The sequence below is a fragment of the Papilio xuthus genome, unplaced genomic scaffold, assembly GCF_000836235.2.
Source record: "Papilio xuthus unplaced genomic scaffold, Pxut_1.1 DF827461.1, whole genome shotgun sequence".
NCBI lineage: Eukaryota > Metazoa > Arthropoda > Insecta > Lepidoptera > Papilionidae > Papilio > Papilio xuthus.
The window spans coordinates 1,774,143-1,788,540 of NW_013531188.1; the positions used below are offsets into that span (position 1 = coordinate 1,774,143).

At 34.9% G+C, this 14,398-nt stretch overlaps 2 protein-coding genes across 2 annotated transcripts; one reads left to right on the plus strand and one right to left on the minus strand.

The window, feature by feature from the left end:
- Positions 1 to 277: 277 nt before the first annotated feature.
- On the plus strand, positions 278 to 1,269 carry LOC106119356 (cuticle protein 21-like). The gene is given in 3 exon segments (NM_001312538.1): positions 278 to 296; positions 527 to 1,203; positions 1,205 to 1,269. Coding segments are annotated over 3 exon segments (693 nt in total). The 5' UTR covers positions 278 to 284; the 3' UTR covers positions 1,209 to 1,269.
- A 5,150-nt stretch (positions 1,270 to 6,419) lies between these two features.
- LOC106119362 (alpha-(1,3)-fucosyltransferase C-like) lies at positions 6,420 to 8,658 on the minus strand. The gene is made up of 2 exons (XM_013314289.1): positions 7,701 to 8,658; positions 6,420 to 6,869 (listed from the first exon to the last, which is right to left on the minus strand). The coding sequence occupies exons 1-2, from the start codon at positions 8,609 to 8,611 to the stop codon at positions 6,593 to 6,595; spliced, it is 1,188 nt and encodes a 395-aa protein (XP_013169743.1). The 5' UTR covers positions 8,612 to 8,658; the 3' UTR covers positions 6,420 to 6,592.
- Between the last annotated feature and the right edge of the window lie 5,740 nt (positions 8,659 to 14,398).

Consider the following 14,398-nt stretch of genomic DNA (forward strand, 5'->3'; position numbering starts at 1 on the left):
GTTTGCTGCAAAGAAAGTTCATGCCAAACATGTTCATTATCATTAGGCTCGACAGTGTGCTAAAATCGCAAACTTTCACACTAAGGAGTCACTGGTACATGACAAATGAGCAATTAGCTGTCGACCGTGGATTATATAATAATCGATCCAGTTTTTGACCACTGCCGACGCACCTACACGCATGTTTCGATGGGCAGCGCGTGCGCAACTCTTGACGCTAAGTATAAATACCTCGCCTCAACTGTACGGGATATCATTCACTCACAAATACCTAATCAAACAACATGGCAGCTAAGGTGAGCTTAGTCTTCTTTGTAAGAAGTTATTTGTTGTATAAAGATAATTATTTTGGCTTCCTTCAAAAGATTTTTTTGAAGCTCTATTTACAAAAGCTCTTTATATTGCATAGAAGTTGATGTGTTGAATGTCAATCATTGATACATTATTGTGTAGTTTGCTAAAGATATTGGAAAGCATACTTTTAGAAATTTTGAATAGATAAATATTATTTAATATTGTATTTCAGGCTTTAGTCTTCCTATGCGCAGTGGCCGCTGCAGCCGCTGTTGCCGTACCCGTCCTCCCCGCCGCCAAGGTGGCATACGCCCCGGCACAAATCTCATACGCTGCTCCTCTCTCTAAAGTAGCATACGCCCAAGCCCCCGTCGCCAAGGTAGCATACGCTGCACCCGTCGCCAAGCTCGCCTACGCCGAACCCGAAGCCCCCGCCAACTACGAGTTCAACTACTCCGTCCACGACACCCAGAGCGGTGATATCAAGCAGCAACGCGAACAGCGCGCCGGCGAAGCTCTCCAAGGCTCCTACTCCCTCATCCAGCCCGATGGCGTCCACCGCATCGTAGACTACACCGCCGATGAGGTGCACGGTTTCAACGCGGTCGTGCGTTACGAGGGTCAGGCTACTGAGGCTCCCACCAAGATCGCCTACGCCGCCCCCGTCGCTAAGCTGGCTTACGCTGCTCCCGTCGCCAAGGTAGCATACGCCCCGGCGCCCGTCACCTACGCTGCCGCCCCAGTCGCTAAAGTGGCTTACGCTCCAGCTCCAGTCACCTACGCTGCCGCCCCAGTTGCCAAAGTAGCATACGCTCCTGCGCCTGTGGCGTACGCCGCACCTGCCAAGCTCGCCTACTCGACCAACCTCGGCCACGTGTCCTTCTCATCCCCTGCCGTCTCTTACCAACACTAAGAGCCATGCCATCGTTTATCATATAACTATTTATTCTGTTTAATAAAAAAATTCAGTTATCCTAATAAAATGTTTTATTCTCGCCCTTGGAGAGAGGAATTGCACAAGGAGGCGTCAAACGGCTATCCGATATCAAAACGTTGCAAACTAAGTTACGGGGAAGCGTGCGGGTAGTGTCGGGGAATCAATTGAATTATGTAGCATTATGAGGCGATGAGCTCCGTTCGCGCTACACGTCCGGACTCCGCACCCCAGCGGGCCCTTTGACGCATTACGCCTGACACCTATTTATTCGGATAGTTTGTTCAAACTTATGACCAATGTAACTTTAACTTTGTTGAGCCACACTTTTCCTCCGTCGGCTTTGACCTGCGAGGGCCGGGAGGGGTCTCCAACTGTGGTGTGTACTAGCAACGTAAAACATGGGTTTATACGTGCCAACGCCTATTCTAATGATTGCAGGCAAATATAAATTGACAGGTCTGATGGTAAAAGTGGTTGTTAGTACAAAGCCCTCGCTTGTGCAATGTGTGCTTTGAATATTTGATTTTGACTTGTCTAGCGGCGGCTCTATCGTAAGCCATCAAAGCGATGCAACGTCAAAGGTGCTTACAATTGAATTGACGTTTGCATGAAGATTTCATTTACAAGTATCTTAGGAGAATATTTTATTATTACCGTATTAAGAGATTAAATGATTATGCCTAATGAAAAAGTATCAGAAATTGTCAATTTAATAAATTTTAACGCTCTTGTTTTAAGATAAAGAAATTGGTTACTTCATTTGTGGCCTTTATCCATAGTTATGTATCTTGTTAAAATACTTCTGATAAATTTAAGTTAATGGCTGACATATTTAAATTATTACACGTAAAAACACGCTTTGTAGTTCAATTTTATTTCACATATATATTTTATAAAAACAGAGAACAAACTGAACCAAAATTAAACTAGAAATTTTAAGCTATTATCCCCGTTGTCGTTACGTTCAATAAACAGAAGCCAACAACAAAGCCGTACTCTGAGAGAATACTTGATGCGCGCAAATGTTTAGTAAAACTTTTTCAATCTACCCACAAAGGGTTGCATCGTGTTAATCCGACTATTATGGGATAGTGAATTATTAATACTCCCCCCCAACACACCTCCTCGCCTACATTACACCGAATGTTACTAGAATGGTAAAAATAGTGTGGCCATTAAAATAAAGGGTTGTTATGAACGAACTTGACAGTAATAGTAGACCGCGGCTGTATCCCATACAATTACTTTTTATGAGTTTTGATAACATAAAAACACGTGCGAAATACAGAATGCTAATCAAACTCTTACTGCAGTAATTGCCACTATAACGATTGCCACATGTTTACTTTGTGGAATAGAAAGACCTTACTAATATTATAAATGCGAATGTTTAGATGGATGGATAGATGTTTGTTTGAAGGTATCTTTAGAGCGACTAAACGGATATTGATGAAATTTGGTACGGATGTAGAACATAGTCTGGAAGAACAGAGGCTACTTATTACATTTTTTTTTAATTCTAGTCTAGAGCAACAGTTAGTATATTAATAAACCCTTAATGATATAATATTTAGCTAGGCTAAGTAATTTACACGTAATAATATTATGTTTCTCTCTGAACTGAGTCCTCTTTTTATGTAAAACTTTCGGCTGTACGAACACAGAACAAATATTTTAATTTGTCAGATGGAACAATGATAGAAGATAAACCTTACAATAACCAGTTAATCTTGATAGTATCGCTAATTGCCTCGATTCGCTATGCAAGCGATTTTTTTTAAATAAAGGCAGGCGCACACCCGGTCACGTGCGGACAATGTGCACTCTTCATTGTCCGATGCAGATTGCTTCCGGGTATCGTTTCACATCGAAAAATGTCGAAACTGGACCCGGCTTCTATCTACGCGCCATTTTGTTGTACCTTTGTCCGGGTTTGATACTAAAAAATGTCATGTATTCAAATTTCTAAAAGTTGATAGTTTTGGATACAGAATCATTTTACGATTACATTAATTATATTTTGAGGGAATATGTAGGTGTTCTCTATAAAGCCAATTAACTAGAGACTTTCTGCATACATTTGTAAAGCTTTGAAAATAAAAAATAACCTTAAATCTGAAAAGAAAAAGATTGGTAGAAGTTTTCCATCTTCAGTACAATAAGTAAATATAAAGCAGTTTAAAAAACAATATCTCAACCGCTAGATTCTCGTATCTCCGACGCCAGGGAGGGACTTAGGAGTGTGAGGACAGAGGTGTAGGGGGACGAGAGTTGGGGGCCGGGGAGGTAGGGGGTAGACAGTGACGGAAGCAATTATGCGGTGCGCAGGCGCGCGGGCTTCCTGCCTTCCTAATTGGCGTATCTTTGCTCGCTCGATGTGTTCCTATTATATTCGAGAGGCGTACTGCCGCCGTCACGGTGCTATTGAATTATTTGTTAAATGTTTACGCTTTACTTCTTTATTTATACGAATGCTAATATTTTGGTACTTTATTGTTTTTTTACATGTTATTCATGTCTAAATATCGTTGATGAAAAATTAAAGAAAAAAGAAACAACGATTTCATTGACATACTAAGTAATTTCTTTTGTAGTATTATCAGATAGAAGTAAACAAAATAGATCGTAAGTTTTTTTTTTATCTAGAGCGGTCATAAAAAACTTTGGTTTTTAAACTAGAAAAAAAAATTGAGCATTAATTGTCAATCTTTTAAAATTAGAATATTTTCTTTACTACAAATATAATCACAATGTAGCCATTGAACAAGTTTTAAAACACTACAAAAACAATAACGTCGAGTTATATTTGTGTACGCAACTCAACCCCTTCATTAGCTTTGCTAATGATTCGCTAAATACCCGCCCTCGGGCCTAAGTTGTATTCCCTCGACATCTGCTTTGTTCCAAAACCAAAATCTACTTATTCATATCGTATTGCTAATTTAGAGATTAGGCGCCGCGTTCCGTACGTTATTAAATTATCAATTCCGTTTGTGGGGACGCACCTCCCTAGGGATCTTTGATGCGGATCGCATCACTATGACAACTTTATTTTTTTTCCTCTCAAGAAAAAGGACTGAGGTATTTTCAGCCAGTGTTTTATAGAGATAGTAAAATACGCTGTTATGATATAAAAATATTAAATTTGAAACCCTATACACTATTTTCAGTAATGTGTAAATTTATAAATATTTTTTTATGGTACAAAATAATTCTGACTAGGGAAAGTATGTGCTACATTTTGTTTGTTACTTATAAACTTTGACAGATTATACACTCTTACTTTTTTAATTATTTCTTTAATTTCTAACTTTCTAAAGCGATGTTTGACTTAATCTTAAAGTCATAAGTATCTTATATAGCTTTATTTATGTTTCTATGTACTATAAAAAGTATAGCTAAAGTTTTAATTGATAAGATTGGGCAGTTAACGTTGAGACTTAATGCCGAAGGACGAGGGACTGATTTAATTGAGAATTTGCGTTGGAGATTTCAAATCGTTGTTACAGTTTAGTTATTGTGGCTAACAAATTGATAAGACGTCATCATTTTAATAAGTTTTATTTTATGTAAGTTTTAATTTATCTTATGTTGAAATAAATATTCCCTTGTACATGATAAGAAATTTGTGTATAAAATGAAAAATTTCTAAAAAAAAAGCTTGAAATTTTAAGGCGCCTGACAAGAAATGCATAGCAAAATAAACGGAGAAGAAAATTTCTATGTTTCTTTCTCGACAATTCTACAAAAATATTTTTGACTTAAATGTTATGTAATACAAATTAAAAAGCTATAGTGAATGAATCAGAAGGTTATTGTTAAAGTGCCTTGAAGCGTGATGTCTATAAAAGTGTTATTAATTGAGCATTTAGCACGTAATGATTGTTGACAATGGATCAGTGGAGCGATGAGGAGCCACTCAATTATGTGGTATTCAGGATCGTCTCTGTTTGCACTGAGCTGAACTCGCGAGCTCTCATTGGTTAGCCGCCCTCTCTGATAATATTGGGGTCCACTCCCTAGCTCTTGTTGACGCATTGTGGATAGACCTTTATGTTACAATACATTTGAATCCGTGATTTTTGTTTATTTTTCTAAGTCTCATTTGGATCTGGTGTTTGAGTATATAGTTATTTAACTGTCATTTTACATAATTTATTTCGCCTTAGAGAAAAAAGAACATGTAACATATCCCGTTTTTAAATCTAGCCTTTCTCATACTGATACCTACTCGGACTTTGGTTTATATGTTCGACGCGTCGACGATATTGTGCAAAATATTTGCAGCTTCAATTTTCGAAATGATATTAATCATCTAACCCTAATAAATATTAAGTAATTGCTCGTTTTTAATTCAAGTAATCACACATTACTTAAAAAATATTTGCTGGTTTCACTTTTATAAAGACAAGATCCACGCTAAGCGATCTGTCAACATAACCACGCAGTCTTGCGCCCCTCGTACCCGCATTAATGTTATTATTTGGCAACATTTACTAAATAATTTGCTCGTTAAACGTCGGCCGATACGCCCCCCTTCCCTAACTATCGTATTGTACTCCCTCTCCTCCCTCGGGAGCCAGCCAACGCGACTCTAAGTTTAATTACAAGAGTCGCCTTTGTACTAATATTTGTAGCAACATGCTCTTTTGTGAACGATACGAAATTAATAAACCTATGTTATTGTGTGGACGGATTAGAAAACTATCGACGGACCCGCAACGGATTCAATGAACTCTTATAAGTTTCGTATTTGATGAGTTTTCTGTAAGCTCCCGAAGCGGAGTGATTATTTTTATGGCTGCGCACGGTTTTCGAGGGCGGGTATCGAAACGTGGGTATTACGTATATCGGATTGAAAATGAAACATTTCTATTGAATTTGTGGTTATCTAGACAACTGTGTGTGTCTGTATTGATACTCTTTCACTAGCTGTCGCCCGCGACTCCGTTCGCGAGGAATTAAGAAACTTAATTAGTAGCATATGTGTTCTTCCAGATTAAGTTTTACATCTGCGCCAATTTCACCAAGATCCGTTGAGTCCTTACGGAGATACCTTCTAACAAACATAGCTCCATACATCTTAACTTTTGCATTTATATTAGTTGGATTATAATTTTGGAAAAGAATAAATTTTTATTTTAAATTTTAATTAGAGTGAAAGTTATATGTAGATAAGATGTCTGAATTTAATTTTCCATTACATTCACATTTCCATATGATTTTATGTAGAAAAAATAAATTTATCATTTTACATTGTGTTACATTAAATCATCACCACAATTTACCTTTATTTTCTTGCACATCTTTGTATATATTCATTTTTAATATTTCCTATAAATAGATTATAGGTCTTCAGTATTATGATGTATAATTTTTAGATCGAGGCAGTAAACATTGGTGCATATCCTGACCATTCCACCATTGTCTAAAATCTTCCTTCCCTGGTTTATTCACTGGCTTATTTAACACTTCACAAAGATCGCAGAATGGTTGATAGTTTACAATACTATAAATGTTTGTCCATTTAAAATATTCTTCGTATATAGTATAGTTGTTCAACGACTCATTGATCGCTTTTGCGATATCACTCGGATTTGTAACACGGCCATCGATGTAGGAATTTGGTGGTAGGAATCTATAAGTAAAGAATAAAGAAATATTTCTTTTTATAACATAAGGTGACAAACGAGGGAGCGGCCACCTGAAATCGCTGAAATAGCAAAGTGACCGCTGCCCACAGACATACGCAATTGCATATGTGTTGCTTACCTTTAATCGACGGAGGAGAAGCTGCACAGAAAGAAAAAAAAATCCCTTCCCATGCATCCTCTCATCCGGTAAGTCCACTTACACCTCCCATCCTTTCCTTATAAGAAAGAGGTTGGGGAGGGAAAGAGGACCAAATTAGGCCTCTGGGACACACACTCATCAGACGAAACGCAGAATTGCTTCCACTTTACGCCTGTCTTCTGTGTGGGCGCGGTATTTCACCGGGCGAGCCAGGCCAATTCGTGCGAAGATGTTAAAGCGGGCGCTACCACTGTTAAAATCTATAAAATTGGAATTGCAGCTCATCTTACAAGAAAATATCAAATGAATGCAAAGTGTAGTTTGAAGACGAACAATCTGGCTCAAGATCCTAAGGCTTGATCGCTTTTCAAGGTGCGTTATCCAGAGTATAAGTTGCTATAATAAACGCCCACCTTCGAAAGAAGATTGTTCTACAAAATTAGCTGTAATGCTAGAAAATATAATCACTAAACCTTTAATGAATGACAATATCAGATATTTGTATTTGGTGGAGTAGGCCTAGAAAGACATGGATAGATCGCGTTAAATGTCACATGATTAAGATGGGAGTGAAATGAAGATAGATCGACCTGGAGGACGAAAACTGGTGTGCCAACCCTACGTAAGCGGTATAAGGACAAGATAATTGAAGATCAATGGCATTAAATAACTTTACCTGGTATAATTAGCTCCGCCAAAGATAATAGGCACAGCATTATTATCATACGCTTGTAATATTTTCCTAGTAACGTAATCCTCAACGAAATAGTCTTCAAAAATAATGTAAAACATATATTCGTTTAATGATATCCTGTTATCTACTTCTGTCTTACATTTTTTCGAAATGTTCATGTATATTTTCAGAGAGTAAGAATCTAAATGTTTTTGTAATTTGGATAAGTACGGTCTTGTCCAGTTTTCTAGTTTACAATTGCTATCTATGTAAGCAACGGGTTTAGTTTTTTGTTGAATAATCGACTTTATCTCTTGGTTGACAGGGTTTAAACTTGTATTCCAAGCAGGTGATAAACTTGGGGCTATAATTTCTCTATTAAGGCCCAATACTACAAAATATTTCCATACAATATCCGAGTCCAGGCGATAAGTAAAAGTTAAATTGAAAAAATTGTCGTAATAATTGTCACAGACAATTTTTTTATTCTCTGGTTGTAAAGAAATAAATATGTTCAACATATTCATGTTTGCATTCGGTCTATTTGTTGATTCTAAAAACTTTTCACTGAATAACATCGCGTCGAAATATTTGTAATCTTTGCCGAAATACGTTTTGTCTTTGGTTAATATACATTTTGGTGCGGTGCAACAGCCATAGAAGTGTTTTTTTAAATCCAAATGTTTGTCCCAATTCAATATGTATACGGAATCGTCTGGCCAAGATTTGAGCGAACGTTTGCCGTGGTTCACCACTATGATAGTTGTGACGTCACCCAGCACAGAAAGCGCTTTGCAAACAATCCATATATGAAAGCCCATCACTGTACTAACCAACAAAAGTAACAATAAAGTATTTTTAATGGAAAACATTAAAGCGTTCTTTTTACAAGTTTTCTCCATTTTATAAAACATTATAAAAAATATCAATTTTTGGTGTATGACGTAAAAACTAAAATTTATAAAATGAAAATGTCATATCGAATTTGACATTGTTTTTTTTTAATATATTTAATTTAAGACAATAAGAACATAATGCCACACAAATATTTTGATGAAATAAAAAATATTATTTATCTCAAAAACAAAATTATTACAAATTATTATCAGTTCATATATTCTTCTTAGATTTATAATCTACTAACTAACGCCCGCGAGTCCGTCCACGCGGTATAAAAAAAACACAATTAGTCTACGTGTTCTTCCAAACTATGTTCTATATGCATGCGAAATTTCATCGAGATTCGTTCAGCCGTCTTGGAGATACAAACAAACATTCATCCATCCAAAATTTCGAATTTATAATATTAGTGAGCTGTAAATTTTATAAACAAAAATTTTATTTTAGAATTTTTTATTGACAACTTCATCATAGACAAACAATTTCTACCGGATACGGTGCGATAGGAAAAGATTTAGTATAACTTTGTAATGCGTGGGAGCTAAGTGTTGGTAATGTGGCTATTGTGTATAGGTGGGCATTGGCAAGAAATAATGAAATGCATTTAGACAACCTCACAATTCACTAAAGCGCCACTAAGCTGAGATTAAGATGAGTATCTGGTACAGGACTCGATAAACACTTGAAGCGTAAACACAATTCACCATTTGTGAAATATGGTGACCATATTTTTTTGAAGTTAGGATTAAACTGTACTTTAAATTATCATAGGACCATATCAAGTATTACTAGTGAAATTAAAGAAGTACTGTTCCAGTTTTAGTAGGATTTAATTGACTAATGTCAAAAAAAATTGTTTTATAGTAATCTATAAAACAATTTTTTTTAGAAAAAGTCAGAAATCTGTCAAATGAAAACCGCCATATCTGCCTATATTTCTAGATTATACTGTCTATATAACTTCATCAATAAAATCCCATTAAAATTAACGCTGAAAAGAGATTAAATATTTGAAGTATAAAAAATATTTTGGCTCATTAGTCAACTGCGGATTAGTTAACTTCACACATATCTTTGAATGTCTTGGTATCGAGACGGAATGAGATGATCGGATCGGATCTTCTGGATCGAACCTGGACGTACAGGGTTCGGTCTGGTCCCAAGCCGATTCTCTGATTGGTGCTTTTAACTAAAAATTCACATGAGTAAAGTCTATACGAAGTAAACATAAAGTTGCTTATTCCTCAAAAATGTGGTGAACTTAACAATTAACAGTTACATTCGAGTGATGAAAAAAATATAATGACCGTTCGTGAGTGGACGTCAACATGTCCGAAACTCGAGCGCCATTGTGTCGTATGTACAGTTATTGTTGACGAAATAAATGCATTGTTGAGGTGTTAACTGAAGAGCAAAAACCGATACACAATAGTGTTGTAATTGAATTAAGTCAGCTTAAGAACATCGATGTCCGGAATCGATGTTCTTGGAAATTTCTCGCAATTTAAAAGATTCGCGGATATGCCGAGAAGCAGCTGACCGATAGGCCTATCAAATGTTAATTTATTTAATAAAGAAATAGAAAAAGTAATATACGAGGAAAATATATTTATAGAAAATATAATTTCGTTTCCAGTTCTAATATCAAAATATCATAAAAAAAGTATTTAAAAAAATGCTATGTTAAATCCTAAGTAGGAATTTACTTTTTTATTACTTCTTTTTAAATAAATTAATGAACATTGTTATTCCAAATGAACTTAATTTAAGTATGAAACTACACAATAGGCTAAATAATTATGTATGTTCATAAATCAATAATTTCGCGTACACATAGCTACATTTCATAGCAACAAACAAAGGCAATCAACAGAGAATGAATGCTTTGAAAATATTTACATGATTTAAACGCCTGATTGTAGATTCGCTGCAAAATAACGGACTGAAATAAAATAACGTTTATTGATTTGTTGCAGGAACAGTTTGCATGTATTTTTTTATAATTCCAATAAATATTTCTGTTAGTAGTATTCTATTGCTGATGAAAATGTGATATCAAAAATTATAATATTTAAATTAAACGCAAACTCCTTCAAATTATAACACTAAAATTATGGGAGAAATCAATCTTAAAGGAAAAATCTGCTTTATTACTATTACGAATAAGAAACATATTTGCGTAAAATAAAACTACATTTAAATGAATCGCGGAAACATTCGAGTGGCTACTAAACCGTTCAAAAGTGAGATTTAACCGTAGAGCTCCACTCCCATAGATTTGTACTGCCATATATTGTTGTCCTTGTTTTTTCCAAAGTAACGAAAGGAATGACAATATATATTATTACAAGTGGAAGGGCAGTTGAAACCCAGTGCGAGATTTAACGTTTTGAATATCCTAACAAAGGCCGAGTACCATTGTCGACCATTTTGTTTTGTCAATACGTAAATAGTTCATAAATATTTAAACAGCTTACCAGCTCACCCTCGGAAGTGTATTGTGCGAAAGTTTTTGCGTTCCCTGCAAAAAAAGACAATTGATTTATAAAGTTAATATTATCTTGAGACGGATGTCCGAATAATTTGCGATATATGGTCAGTCAATAAAAATACATTTTTATGTATAAAATTAAAAATACATCCATGAAAGAATATAAATAAGAAAGTATCAGTTTTAATATGAAATTCACATAATTATAATTCATAATTACTTATTCCTTATTTCGAAATGGATATTTTTTTAATTTGTTTTTTTTTTTTAATTATTAAAACTCCAAATTCGAAGTTAAATTAAAAATAGCAACTACGAAATCGTAACAATAATCGTAGGAATAAAATGAATGTACTTGAGGTCAGGAAATAGCATGTTTCTATTGTCTGTACCCAACAATGAACCACATGAGTGAATGAACATATGAGCGAATGAAAGCATGAGTGAATGAACCCATGAGTGAACGAATCAATCACATGTCGTGTAATCCACTTAACGCCGACTTAATGTTAACGCTTACTCGATTGTTGAGATGCCACTGATTTAATGTAATTATGACCAATAGTAGACCGGTAACAAATGGTAATCTTACTAATATTATAATTGCGAATGTCTGGATGGATGGATGGATATTTGTTTGAAGTTACCAGAACGGCTGTATAGATCTCGCTAAAGTTTGGCATAGATGTAGACCATAGTCTGGAAAAAGGCTACTTACTAAGTTTTTTTTAATTGCGCGCGGACGGAGTCGTAGGCGACAGCTAGTTTATTATAAAATTATCACAATTAAATCTAGCAAATTATATGAAAAACAGCGATTAAGGAAATCTTTATCGTTAAAACTGAACTGACCTTAAAAACCTTAATAACAGCGGCTAATTATTGTACCTAACCTTATTTATTAGGTTAGGTGTTGACACTTCGAATGTCACAAATAATCTCACTGGTTGCATCTATATTCAGAAATATTAAAAAAAAACGATTGTATTACAATTTCATCTCAAGCATAAATCTTGAGCATATCTTAAATCTACACTACACCAAATAAAGAGGCTGAAAAAAAAGTATTTATTGTGTTTACATAAATACGTAGGTGGTAACCCGAGGTGGCAACACTTACCGATTCAAAGTATGGGATAAGGGGATCAAATCTTTGTATTCGCCGAGTAAGTGACGCAAAAAATCTTAATAATATTATTGGGTTCTAATTTCGTTTTGTGATTTTTAATCGGGGACATAATAAATGTGTCAGCGAGTGTGAATAGAGGTAGCGAATTGTATTGAATTACTGTTAGGGTTGCCAACATATTTAAATTTATGGGAAAAAATTAAAACAGTAACATTTTCTAACTATGCATTAAATACGAGAATTTTAAGACACATGATATTAAAAAATAAATGAATTTGAATTTGTTAAAATTCCTTTTTAAACCAAATGTTCTATATAACAGATAACTTGTATTCTGAATTAAAATCTGTGCCTATTTTTCGTAATAGACATAAATATAACATAAACTAGTGTCGCCCACGACTCCGTCCGCGTGGATATATAGAAAAGCTTAATTAGTGTAGCCCACCCATGCATTCATCCACATCACATCCATCTAAACGTTCGCATTTATAATATTAGTAAGTTAAATAAAAAGCAGCTCTCCAAGGCATAAATTCGAAAAAAAATGAATAAATAGTATCCTATGTCCGTCTCCTGGCTGTAAGCTACCTCCTCGCCAATTTTCAGCCATATCGGTAAAGCCGTTCTTGAGTTATAAATAGTGTTACTAACACGACTTTCTTTTATATATATAGATTAATATGAATTTGAATTTTCATTGTTTTCTTTACGCAAGTAACAATTGATTGTAACATATCAAATATTTGTGGTAACCCTATTCGTAAAGATGGAATAGTTTTAAATTTTGTTATGCAGAAAAAAATATAGTTGCCTCCTAATAAAATAAAGTTATTCAAGTGTCGCAATGGTTTTGATATACTTGATCGCACTTTTTACAATAAACGATACAAAGAAAAAAATCGCCTTTATTAGCCGTGCGGTATTCGAGTGGCCATTATCGAAAGGACGGGCTACTTTACAAGCTTTTAATACGGAGACATATTTTATAATAATGACAATTAAGTTGTCTTTATTATAAAGTTCCAATCAATACCAACTGTTAATAAAAAATAAATCAATAAAAACTCTTTTGGACTTTCCCATTTTTTTTAAATATTAGTAGATTTTTGTTAATTTACTAATATTTCTTGTACCATTCCAAGTAAGTTCTACGTTTACGACAATAGTCGAATGGCGGTTTACGAACCCCCCGACCAAGTGATCAGAAATCCGTACCCTCAAACATTATGACGCTTAGGGCAAGACACATTAAATAGTTCATCATCAGCTAACTATTCGTCCCCACCGAGGGGCTCGGAGCCTTCCCTAAGTTATGAGGTGACTAGGCCAAATTGAATAGTTGCTAATCAGGAATTGTTTTGATCGTAAAATCATAAAAAAATCGCTGAAACACTCAAATAGTAATAAACATATGTAAAGGATGATATTAGGTATCAATGCAAATTTTACTTCAGTCGAAAACAAAATATAACACAACAATTTTTCCTGTGAAATAAAACAAATTACCTTATCGTACCTGTCAACTAAATCAACGCAGATGGGAGTGAAATCCCCCTCCCAGATAGCTAGCCAGGCTTCCCACTAATTAGCTTCCCCCTTCTCCCCTTTGACTTCCCCTTGGTTCCTGTCTACTCGAAAACAAAAGCAACCTCAAAAAAGAAGCAAAACGTTTGTATAGACGAAAGTTAATGTCCCGGTCTTTCCGACGATTTTTTTTGTGTAAAAAAACTGAAATATAACATGATATATTAATATTTTTAAAAATGAAAAACGCTCTTTAACACGAAATAAATTTGAAAAGAAAAGCCAGAATAACTTATTTTTCTTTCTGGCTTTGTAATATAATTTTTGGAAATAGATATGTTTTCTACCAACCTACTAATATTCCAACAAATTTAATTTTAAATTCCAGTTTATTTCAACCATATCAATAATACTTACAGTAGAAAATATAAATATTATAACAAATTAGGAACATTAGACGTATTTTGACGTGAAACTGCGTCGAGCCAAGACTTCGTAGGGTGAGGGATTATTTTCAAATAAGCGCATTACGGTGAGCTTCGCGCCGAGTGGAGTACATATATAACGGTTCACATGTGGGTATCAGATCAGTGAATCATAGCTCATCTTAATTTGTACATGCATATAGTTATGATTTGCGTTTTGAGCTTAGAG